The 12,788-nt window shown below is 35.8% G+C and overlaps 1 protein-coding gene across 1 annotated transcript in view; it reads left to right on the forward strand.

Annotated features, from left to right (window-relative positions):
• Window positions 1-11,630, forward strand: part of LOC149785653 (26S proteasome non-ATPase regulatory subunit 2-like) — a 63,975-nt gene extending 52,345 nt beyond the window's left edge. Inside the window, exons 20-22 of the mRNA XM_089979481.1 lie at window positions 3,441-3,559; window positions 6,170-6,284; window positions 10,816-11,630. Coding sequence (XP_089835607.1) covers window positions 3,441-3,559; window positions 6,170-6,284; window positions 10,816-10,883 — 302 coding nt within the window. The 3' untranslated portion in view covers window positions 10,884-11,630. The remainder of the gene's footprint in view (window positions 1-3,440; window positions 3,560-6,169; window positions 6,285-10,815) is intronic.
• Window positions 11,631-12,788: the final 1,158 nt, after the last annotated feature.

The following is a 12,788-nucleotide window of genomic DNA, read 5'->3' on the forward strand; positions in this document are numbered from 1 at the left end:
GAAAGTACATAAATCAAATTGGCATATAATGAACATCACCTATATAGTGCTTTTACTTGGCTTGTGGCAAGCAGGTGTGTATATGGCTAGTGGCAGGCAGGTAGATATGGTGTTCTTGGGTGGATAGTGGCAAGCAGGTATGTATAATATTATTGAATGGTTAGTAGAAAGGAGATAAAAAAAATTAAAAAATATATTACTCTTATCTGGCTAGTGACAAGTGTGTATTTATAGGGCTCTCATTTAGCTGTGTCATATTCACTGCATGACACACCAAAAATATTGGCATTCAAACTAGGTCCATTTAAATACAAAACAACAGAAATTTTCAGCAAAAGTGGTTGTTTAATGCTCTTAAATTACATAAATCACGTGAGGGAACAAGTTTGTAATGTCTCCTTTTATGCTAATGTATATAATCAGTGACAGAGCATGCCAACAGGGTTCTTAAAAAATTAGGACAGAATTGGAAAGGTGCCACATTTTAACAACATGAATTATAGTCATTGTGTTAATGTGTGGAAGGGAAGTGGGTGTTGTCAACAGCTTCCTTTTCACTGGCAGAAATGAAACAAGTGTCTATGGCCATGGCAGTTTTTTTTTTTGCACCTGCAGGAAGTACATTGTGAAAGATTTGGTTGTTAGTGATATCCCCTTCCACATTCGGATTTGTTATAGGTGAGATTTCCATTGCATGTGGAAGTTGCACTCTTTGATCTGTTTTGAAGGTAAAACATGGAGGGAGACCTGTATATAGGTAGATAGATATAGGTAAATTCAACCATTGGATCATTAAAAATGAGTTGTTGATGAATAAAAGGAACTAATTAAATTAAGCTTCTCCCAATTTGCAGAAAATTATATGGCAATGATGTTACTCAAACTGACATTGGCTTTCTAATTAAGCTATTTGTACTCATGTTGGTCTTAGCTATTAGCATTAAGTCACTGATTGAATCATTTAAACTGACAAACATAGCTGATGTTTGTGATTTGTGACTGTTGCTTATACATCTTTTGTACATTGATCTGGCTAGGTTGATAGCAAGGGTTGTAAATCAGAGAGGGAATTCAGGAGCAAATCAGTTCAAATTTATTGGCAGTAATGAAGGGTGGCTAGAATCCAGGCAGCAAACGTTTGGTGGAACACTGTATAAAATAAATAAAATATTGGTATTTTTTAATTAAATGATTACTCTCAGATGTAGCATCAAAAAGAGTGTAATTAAACCTGCAAAAAAATTTTGTATAACATAAAGACTGATAACATCAAGTTAAAAAATTAAGAGCAGAAATTAAAGACAGAAATGTGGGATATTTTACCTAAGGCTAGGATTTTAGTTCAAAAACCACTAATAAATATTGTTGAAGAAATAAGATGATAAATGCTCTGTTATGAGCGACCACCTGCTGAACGTGACCAGATACTGTGATGTCTTGTCAAAATATGCATTTTGACCGCATCGCAAAAAAACACCAGATTGACACCGCTGACCTTGACTTAATCCTTTGTAAACATGAAAGCTCAGGATACATGTAGTATGTAAACAAAGTGCACATTAAGTAACACAACATTTGAACAACCATATAGCGAGATAAACACACTATCCATAATTTAATCCTTTGTAACAACAACCGCATAAATAGTAAAGATTGTTCTAATAAGGTATTTAAAAAAAAAATTGGCTTGTAAGTTTTGTGAACTTTACAAGTCCAGGGTATGGTATCATTTGTAAACAGCAGTAAACCAGACTAAAGTACATTTCACTAACTGCCACTGTAGAGCCGAAGTCATGTGAATAGCCAGTAAGATTAACCATTTTTTCATCAAAGGGAGTAATGATGGACATATGCAGTCAATTTAGAGGTTTGCATTTGTTCTTTATCTTTGTGAAAACCCACACAATGCAGGTAATCCTAATGTCCCAGAGAGAAATCTTTTGAAAGAACTTCAGTGTAGGGTTGTTTGTCTTTCCATGTAATCTGTAATGCTTGGGGGTGGGGGTGAATGAGCTATTTGTCTTTAATACTAGTAAGTGAGAATCATTTCCAGATTTTTTCCTTCTTCTTTCTTTTGTTAGTGTTTCACCAAGCCACCATCAGTTTACCCAGGTGCAGATGGTTGCAGCCTTTGTTTATCAAGCTATAATGCTTATGATTTAAACTTTGTCTCAAAATAAATGTATTTTTTCTTGATGAGATAATTATGTCTTTTGGTTTCATTCATTGGTAAATAAAATACATTTATTCCACATTTCCCCAAAACCTGATAAAAACCAAAATACATCTAGTTATTATTATGTCAGCACTTATAACAATGGCAGAACCTCCGATGAAAAAAAAAAAATTCTAACACTGGAAGAAAGAACGTATTCATGTGATGTTCAAATATAAATTTGATTCACATTGTTTGAAAATGTATATCTTTATTATATAACGTTATTTTGAGAGAAATGCATGCAATATTTAACAAGATTTATGAATGAATGATATGATACATGTACAGTGAGTATGGGTATTTTGTCTTCTTAAATATTGCTATTGATCCTGGAAACCAGTCCATTTTCACACACCTCTTATGAGAGACCACCTGTCTTGAGAGACCAGTTTTGGTTGGCAGAAGGGGTGGTGTCTCATAGCAGGTTTTACTGTATTAGATTTTTACATTTTGTTTACAATTTTTCTTTCTTATGGGAGATGTAAATTTGTTCTCATCATTCTGACTTGTTCCATTTAATGTGTACATTAAATATATTAGGTTGCTTATTCTTTTAGATAAGCTTACCATAGAAGGCAGAATGTCACTGGAATTGGAGGGCTAATTTTTTAGGCTGGCTTATTTTATAAGGCCAAATGGCAAGGGAATTGAATGGCTTATTTTTTAATCTGGCTTACTTTAGAGGGCAAAATGCCATAGGAATACTTTAAAAAGCAAAATGCCGTAGGATTGGGATTGGGATGGGGGGGCTTATTTTTAGATTAAATGACATGGGAGTTGATGGGAGGGGGGCTTAACTTTTAGACTGGCTTACTTAGAAGGCAAAATTCCATAGGAGATGGGGGGTGGGGCTTATTTTTAGATTAAATGACATGGGAGTTTATTGGAAGGGGGCTTATTTTTTAGACTGGCTTACTTTAGAAGGCAAAATTTCATAGGAGTTGCAGGGTGGCGCTTATATTTTTAGGCTAGCTTACTTTAGAAGTCAAAATGTCAAGGTAGTTGGAGGGTTTATTTTGTAAACTGGCTTTTTAGAGCGCTAAATGCCATTGGAATGGAAGGGTTTATATTTGAGGTTGACATAAGGTATAACTTTTTCAGAAGTATAGGTATCCAAACATCTTGCCTGTCCCATTTTCAAGATGTTTCACAAAAGTCAAAAGGACTGTTTTCTTACTCCCTCAGAATGTTCAGCATTTAACGTGAGTTTGTTTTATTTCAGTTATACTGGGCAAGTCACACTACTTACTGTATCATCTAGTAGCAGCCATGCAACCCAGAATGCTTGTCACATTTGATGAAGAGTTACGACCCTTGCCTGTGGCAGTGAGAGTCGGTCAGGTATGACACTTGACTCCTTTTTCTGTCAGCTTTTATATAAGCATTCATTCATGATAAAAAGAAATCTTGATTGGCGTTTTAACCATGGTCTCTTTTTCAAATTGGCTTGTGATACATCTAATCTAGTTTGATAAAACTCGTGAGTCAGATTTTGTATAAAAGTCTGCAACAAAGATTTGAGATCAACCCTTTACCTCATAGAGTGTATGGCTTTTAGCCCTCCGATACACATGTAGCAAAATTACCCAGTGCAGTGCGCTATAAATAGAACTCCTGTTACCTATTCAACTCCATGCACATAGGCCTGTCTGTTAACTGTTGAGCAGTGTAGTGTATGTTAAGTTTAACATCAATTTTAACCATTTTACATTTTTGGTACACATCTATTATGTATGGAAAATTTAAGAGTAAAGTCTATTCATTATAGCTGTGTAATTATTTTTCACGTAAGAATTTTTTATGTGCTTTAAAATCTTGAGAGAACTTGTTCACCATCAAGTCAGTGAAGCCACGTGACCACCTGTAGCTGCCATTTCTCATAATCAAAATTTACAAATTCTTTGTCTGCATCTACATCATTAAGTCATCTGAATTTGATAATTTATAAAAACTAATTGCTACCTACATCAATATTAGAGCCTTTACCTAAGTTATTGAAGCTTTCATAGTTGTGATTCTAATCATGAAAAGTACTGAACAAAATCCGCAACCTCCATTTTGGAGAGTGGAGAATGCGACTCAGTTCATTTGATTAGCAGATTTCGACCAGAGCATAAACAGCAACTATGTGATCTGACGTAATATGACATAATGGTCATTCACAGCAATGAATGAGGTATCTAATAGGGGGTTTCCCCCGAAGGTGGCGCTACGAAAACCCGCTAAAAATGGCCAATGTTTACAGCAGGCATCAAAAGGCACTTCCTTGCAAATGGAGTAGAAGCATCAAAAGGGGCTTCCATGCAAATGGAGTAGAGGTGTCCAAATGCTCTTGCATGAGGTAAAGGGTTAAACAAAAACCTCTACCTTTTTTGCTCACCTCATATCATCAAGATCTAGACAAGTTTAATGATAAGCATTATTCATGCATCAATAAGTTTGTATCAAACTTCAAAATCTATGCTTGTATCATCGAGATCTTAGACTGGTTTTTTTGTTTATGACTGACATGGATGCATAATAATGAGGTTATCTTGCATCAGATTGGCTTACCTTGACACTCAGAAACCATAACTGATAGGATTTTTATAAAACCTGGAGTATGACTTGTATCTTCAACTCTTGGAGGGTGCCCTGAGTGGCCGAGTGGTCTAAAGCGCTCTCCGTTATGGATCACTGCCATCTCACCTCTGTCTACATGGGTTGTTTGTCTCAGATTCAGCCAATGTGGGTATGTGAGAAAGCTTACCAGTAGCTTCTCGTGGGTCGGTGGTTCTTTCCGGGGTTTTCTCAGGTTCTTCCTCCACCATTAATACTGGCCACCATGTATAGCCTATCATGTGCTGAAAAATGGCATTAAACCCTACAACAACAACAACTCTTGGATGAGTTCATTGATTATAATGATTAAGATCAAGATCCATGCATCAGCTGTGCTTCTTACCACACTACATCAAACTTAATTGTGCAAGAGCCTTTGAATATTAATTATGCTTCTTATATTTAGAAATAATTTTATATCAGGATATAGTAAAATATTTAAAATCAGCATGATATAAAGTTTGGGGGATAGTTGACATAGGTTGTTTACTTATAATAATACACAAGCCTGTTTAGTGAAATGATCCACTGTTAAGTTATGTAAGCCAGTTGAGCAGTGTCGGACACATTTGAACTTTGTGTTTGAACGAAAGTCAACAATTTACTATTATACATGTAAAGTAACCTTTGTTTTCTGTCAATAATATTTTTGAAAAGTATGATAATACTTAAAAGATTTGGGATATCATTGCCATAGTAACTGATAAACATTTACTTTTCATGTCAATATTAATTGTAGTCAATAAAACAAATCTTTGTGCGTGGGAACATAAGAAAGCTTGCTAGCTGTTTCTCATGCATTGCTTGTTCTTCCCCGATTTTTCCCAGGTTCTTCTTTCACCAGTTATTCTGGCCTCCATATATAGCATATCTTGTGCTGAAAAATGGTGTTAAACAGCACAACAACAAGAAATCCTTTAGTTGTTGGAAAGAAGGCTTTTTTATTTGTTTGTACAGATTTTACTGCAATAAACTTGTTACTTTCACAAAAATTATTTTGAATTTTGACAGCTGAAAAGTCACATGCGCTAAGAGTAATACAGTGCATTGATTTCTTCTCAGTGATTTGATATTACACTCTTAGGACAATATTTTAAGATCATGGTATGAAAGTAATAAAACAATTATGGGTTTTGTTTAGTTCATTACATTGTTTCATTGAAATGTGTAAAGCATATATTTGCATCAGCTAATGTCATTTCACAGCTGAGTAAAACAATATATTAAACTCAACAAAAAAGTCATAAATGTATGATATTGAAACAATCAGGTTGGGATTGATATTGATCTTTAACTGTTGAATGTTATTTTTGTTCATCATTTTATTTTATTTGTCCTTAATTATTGCAGGCTGTTGATGTAGTGGGTCAAGCTGGGAAACCAAAGACTATCACAGGATTTCAGACTCATACTACACCAGTCCTGCTTGCTTATGGAGAGAGGGCAGAGCTTGCTACAGATGAATGTATCCTTTTATATAATCATCCTAATTGCGGTAGCTATAGTCTTCTCATCCACATTCTGGTAAATGTCATGAATGGCAGGCAGGCTTAGCAGTTTGAAGCTTATGATAGTAAACTGAATTTCTTACCCAGCTGTATACTGATCATTTAATGGTTTTTATATACCATATATATTCGCATATAAGTCAAATCAAACTGCAAACAACAAAGTTCCAGATCTGCCATAGCAATATGCACCTGTAGAACAGGGTCTTCATTGTATATTCTGCTGATTACTCCTAGCAAACTGCACACACCCAGACATGCATATGCATTATGCGACAGCAGATCTCTGTCTGTGCAGTTTGCCGTTAGACTCATCTTATAAGTGAGTATATACAGTAATCTTTTGAAGCTACATCATATGGTATAATTTAGGGTGGTCCAACATCTTTAACACATGCACCAGAAATGCAGTTTGTGGGCCATACATATATATTATAGTAATGGTACTAAAGTTTTAGAACTGACTTTTTTTATGAGCACTGGCCACCTACAAAAATTATCCATGTGCCAGTAGGTGGACCATTGTGGTGTAATTCATAGGGAAAGGGGTTGAAAATTGGAAAGTCGTTTTCCTTAGGCACAGTTATTCATTTGCAGGCTTGTAGATAATACTTGGTATATTCAGAAGTTTTACCCATGTATATCTCGGTGTGCATTTCATTTGAAATGTATCAACTTTTCATAATTAATGTGAAATGACTTCTCTAACTTTGGTAATTATTACATTGTTGTATGTCAGTTATATCTCAAGTATTTCAAGGTAAATTTTCATACTATGAATTTAAAATACCTCCTGTTTTATAGTTAATACTTTTGGATCAGTAGTAGAGTAGGACAAAAATTTAACATGCACTTAATTATTTCCTTACTATGGGATGTGTATTTAATGTTCACAGCACATTGATTTCAGGGATTCTAAAACTAATTTTTATCTGTGTCTTAACCTTGGAGAGAACATATAATGTTATGCATGTCCATCCATCCCACCATTTCTTCAAAAATATGTTACCCAGTCATAATACCTTAGGAGAACTACCATGCAAATACAGCCCTCCAGACAAAACTTCTAGCTAAAAATGCTAAAGGTTAACAGCCCACCTTGGTGGCAGTCAAATAGAGTGATCTCCCCTTGATAGCCGGATTAGTACCAAATTCTGTTTGTCAGTTCCCTCTTCCATTTACTGGTCCAACTGGATGCCAAACCTTTGACCATGGACCAACTTTCATAATCCGCACAATATGAGATTGCATCTTGAAGGCAGGGAAACAACTCTGGACTGTTGTTGGGAATACCTGTGCAGGTATGACCTCTGGCAAGGTTCAGTTGGAAATCTTGGATCAACCCCATGAATCTCACAACAGAATTACCAGGACTTGAGATATTCCCTCATCTTAGCAGCCATGATGGCAGGTGTTTCATTCCAACCAGAGCTACTCAACTTGCACATCTGGATCTTAAAAAAATACGCCCTTAAGAACAAATGGTTCTCACAACAATTGCTGGAGAATCCCTCCAATGAGATGGCCATCCCTTCCAAAATAGCTCCCCAACATATGTGATCAAGTTATCTAGAAGCTGTCTTAATATGTCACAAATATAGTCCATGCAGCAAAATCAGCCCACTACACTACTAAGATCATGGAAAGTTCTAGCTGCAAAGAGCTCTTCGAGATTACTAACAAGCTAATGTCAAGGAACAAATCAACACCATTTCCAACTACCTGTCTCTATGGATTTCGTATGAACAATCCTGATGAAGAGTGCACCAAAGTCATGTGAACTTTATCCAATTCCATCATCACTGCTGCTTGAGTGCTTAGATCCAGTATTGCCCTCACTAACTGATGTTATTCATACCTCTCTCTCATCTGGGGAATTCCCATCATTTTTCAAAACTGCCATTGTAAAGCCTCTGCTGAAGAAACCAACAATAGACCATAACGATTTAAAGAACTAGCCCAGTTTCTAATCTCCCATTCATATAAAAAATCGTAGAAAAGTTTGTTCTATCCCAGCTTGTATCTCATCTAAATTCAAACAGTCTTTTTAGCAATGTACAATCTGCATATTGCCCTTGCCACAGTACTGAAACTACTCTTCTAAATGTAGTTAATGACATTCTCTCTGCATTGGATAGCAGAAAGATTACAGTCCTCACCTTCCTTGATTTCTCTGCAGCATTTGACACAATAGACCATGATATATTACTTCACTGTCTCCAGCATGTATTTGGCATTCATGATGTATCCTTACTGTGGTTCAAGTCCTACTTGGTCAACAGGACACAAGTTGTATCTGCAAATGGAATACACTCCAGCCCAGTTGATCTATGTTGTTGTGTTCCACAGGGGTCTATTCATGGACCTGTTCTCTTCATTATGTACACACATTCGCTCTCAAGTGTCATAGATCATCATTCCAGTGTCTCACCAATTGTACGCTGATGACACCCAAATATACAAATCTAGCCACCCAACTGAAGTTGATGCTACCATCCAAGGTGTAGAGAGAGGTGCATTTCTGATGTGAAATCATGGATAACATGTAACAAGCTGCAGATGAATGATGATAAAACTGAGGCCATTCTGATCACAACACAAAGACTTTCTCATTCACATCCTTTACCTCAAACAATAAATATCAGCAACACCAACATTAAATTCACACAATCAGTACGAAACCTAGGTGTTACTCTGGACAGTACTCTCACATTGCACCAACATGTCATGAACATATGCAAGGCTGCATATCTTGAGCTGAGATGCATCAGCTCAATTCACAAATATCTTTCAGTTGATGCCACCAAAACACTTGTATGTTCATTAGTACTTTCAAGACTGGACTATTGTAACTCAATTCTGTCTGGTTCATCTCAATATCTGCTCCAGAAACTTCAAAAAGTTCAAAACACAGCTGCTTGGATCATACTTAGAGTAGCACGATCAGAGCACACCTCCCCGCTGCTCTGTACCCTACACTGGCTATCCATTCGATCCAGAATCAAATACAAAATTTGTTCTCTGTGCTACGTTTCACTGTCGGACACTAGTCCAATATACCTATCCGACCTCACCTATGTGTACACACCAGCAAGATACTTACACTCCTCTTCTGACAATCGTATACTCATTATTCCCACTATGAAAACAAAGTCACATGGACAGCGTTCTTTTGCATACCAGGGCCCAGCAACGTGGAATGAATTGCCCACTGAAGACACAAAGACACAGTGATCACATTCAAGAGGGCTCTCAAAACTCACTTATTTCGACTGCAAGAACAAACTTAAAGACCTAATAATGTTTCCTACCTGAAATATTCTCAGCATGTTTTTTATTTTTAATGTTTTTCTAATTTCATGGTGTTTGTTTTTGCAATAATATTATTATATGTTTTTTATCTTATAGGTATTGTCTAATGTTGTAAAGCGCTTAGAGCTTCTAAAGATTAGGCGCTATACAAAGTCCTCATTATTATTATTATTATTAATACCTTAGGAGACCAAAGCTGGTCTTTCCGAGGTAAATAGATGTATCTCCCTCCACCTCTTAGCTATTCTCCTAAGGTATTAGAATGGGTAACATATTTGAAGAAGAAACCAATTTTTGTTTCTAGTAAAATATGTTTCTTTGATAATATTCACTCAGTCATAATAAACCCTCCCAGCCTCCCCACAGTTACAGCCATATAGGCAGTGTGCCTTCTGCTCCAAGTTGTAACTGATGATTTTATGGGATTTTGCACCTTTCACAGTGTCAATGGGAGATCACTAATTCCACCTCTGTGGGCAGATAACTTTTAGCTTTTTAGCTTAAAGTTTTAGCCTGTGAGAGCTGGATTTGTGAGATGATAGTAGTTCTCCTAAGGTATTATAATTGTGTAAATACTATTGAGGAAACATTTGTTTTATTAGAAAAAATTGGTTTTGTATCCATCCATACCACCATTTCTTGTCCATCCATCCCACCATTTCATGTCACTTTCATTTCACCAATTCATGTCCATCCTTCTCACCATTTCATGTCACATCCATCCCACCATCTCATGTCCATCCATTCCACCATTTTTTGTCCATCCATCCCATTTTACATGACATTCATCCCACTATTTCATGTCCATCCATCGCACCATTTCATGTCACATCCCTCATTAAGTTTGTTTCTGTACAGTAACACTTCACGGATTAAAATCAAACATGGTATTGGTCATTACACGAGGAAGATAAGTCTTGTCATCTGTAAACAAAATCTTTTAGAGTTATGGCTCTTGTTTATCTTGGCAATTTGCTTTTTGGTTGTATCATGTTAAGAACTGGCATCCATGTCATGTGTACACACTTTCCATCTTTCACATCTTTTGGTAAATTTGAGTGATATAATAGGATAATAAAAGTGAAGGATTGATTATATGCATTTATGTTCGTTATTGCACATTTTAATTTGAATAATTAAAAAGAATTTTAGTATATTTCCTCAACCTTAGTGAAGATCTACCCCAGACACCTGTGATGGAAGGATTTGTGATTCTCAAGAAGAACCCAGATTATGATGGATGATGGAGAAAAAAATTGTTGCACTCTTCAGCGTTATGATGATTAAAATCATTGACTACTACATCAGCATATGAGACACACTCATTTAATATATTACTTGTCTTTATTGTGGAACTATTTCACATGAGTTATGACATGCATTTATTATCATGTAAAGATCGTATAAACCAGAACTTGTTTTTAACATGTTCTTGTATGAATTGAATTCAGGCATCACATTTTAATTCTTGATCTCTGTCAAGAGTGTTTTCATGTTACGTGACACATATGTACCCAGTTGGGTCAATAATTAAAGCTATTGAATTATTACATGGCATGTTACAATAGGTTAATTACCAGGGTGAAATGTGATTCCTTTCATTTCTTGTATTTTATGCATCTTTACCAGTCATATCTTCTGTCAGTAGGTCTCAGACAAATAAATCTCAAGCATGTTTTCGTAAGACCATTTGTATGTGCATATTTTCCTTACGTCATTTATTGCTTGGGCGTTATGCACATAAAAATTCAAGAAATCCTCTGTAAGCTGCTAAAAGTCTGTGACTTGATTGACAGTCCAAAAAGGGGGTTAATTCTGCTTGCAATTAGCTTATCAAGTATGGGATTTACGGGCAGTTTATCACTTAAAGTACATCTGATCTTTAGTTGTTCATTTATAAGAATAAACAATATCCATATTTTCTGCTAAATGATTTCTCTTATTTGTAACGTAATACGTCAGTGAAATAAATTATTTTCAGTTTAATCCAGCACTTTAGTTGATTATCATTTGATGTCACATTGATCTGAAGTTTTTTAAAATTATTATTATTGTTTTTTCAGTTACAAGATTTTCAGGCGTTTTTGTTCTCTATGAGATTCTTCCATTTTCTCACCCATGTGACAGAGAAATCTAGCTGTTTTGCTAACCTTACTTTTCTTATCTCAGTCTTGTCATTTTAGACCAGTTATCTCAGTCAGTGTGTCCACGCGCTCAGAACTACTTTTAAAATAAGAAACCCTTGTTGTCTTCTGCTCTGCCTGATGTAGTTGTACTAATATCAAACAACAACAGCAACAAATCTATAACAAAAACATAGTAACTTAAGGTAAATCCATCTTTGAGAACACACCATAAAAAACATTTAGAGAGAGACAAAGACACAAACACATATGATGTCGAACTTTTTGGTATTATGCTATTTCGTTCCACACAGCATGGCCAATTTTATCTATATGCAGGCCTAGCTCAGTAGATTTTTCAGGTCAGCGTCATTAAATGTAGCTAAAACTACCTGACTGGTTTTAAATACTTTGTGTGAAACAAATTATATACTGTTAGCAACATTTAATGACGCTGACCTGAAAAATGACTGTGCTACAGATAGGATAAAATTCTCAGTGCTGTATGAAATGAACTATAACAGAAAACACTGATCTAAGCACATAGACTATAGACCTATACAATTCTTAGCCTCCCAACTCTCTTAACAACTACAGAAAACTTAATAACAGCCAGAAAAGTGTTATATAAAACATGCTTTATTCTAATTATGTTAAGCATTACCATTGTACCCCGGTTGAATCAAAAATATACCTACACTATTTAATGACAAATAATGCACTTATCAGCCAGAAGGAATCATTTATCTGTCAATACGTTAATCCCTAAGCAAATTTCATTGTAGTACTTGCCATATTTCCAGGACAGAAAAATAAATGTTCAAAGAATCAGTGAACTTGAAAGTTTAGCACATGGTTATCCGCTAGAGTACATTTTTGGAGGGTCTCTTATACACGGGGGTAATTTTACAATCAATATTAAATACAACACAAGTATGTCACACACGGGGGCCCCGAGTGGCCAAGTGGTCTAAAGCGCTGTCCATTACGGATCACTGCCATCTCACCTCTGTCTGCGGCGGTTCG

The sequence above is a fragment of the Sinohyriopsis cumingii genome, chromosome 13 (assembly GCF_028554795.1).
Source record: "Sinohyriopsis cumingii isolate HCF-2022 chromosome 13, ASM2855479v2, whole genome shotgun sequence".
NCBI lineage: Eukaryota > Metazoa > Mollusca > Bivalvia > Unionida > Unionidae > Sinohyriopsis > Sinohyriopsis cumingii.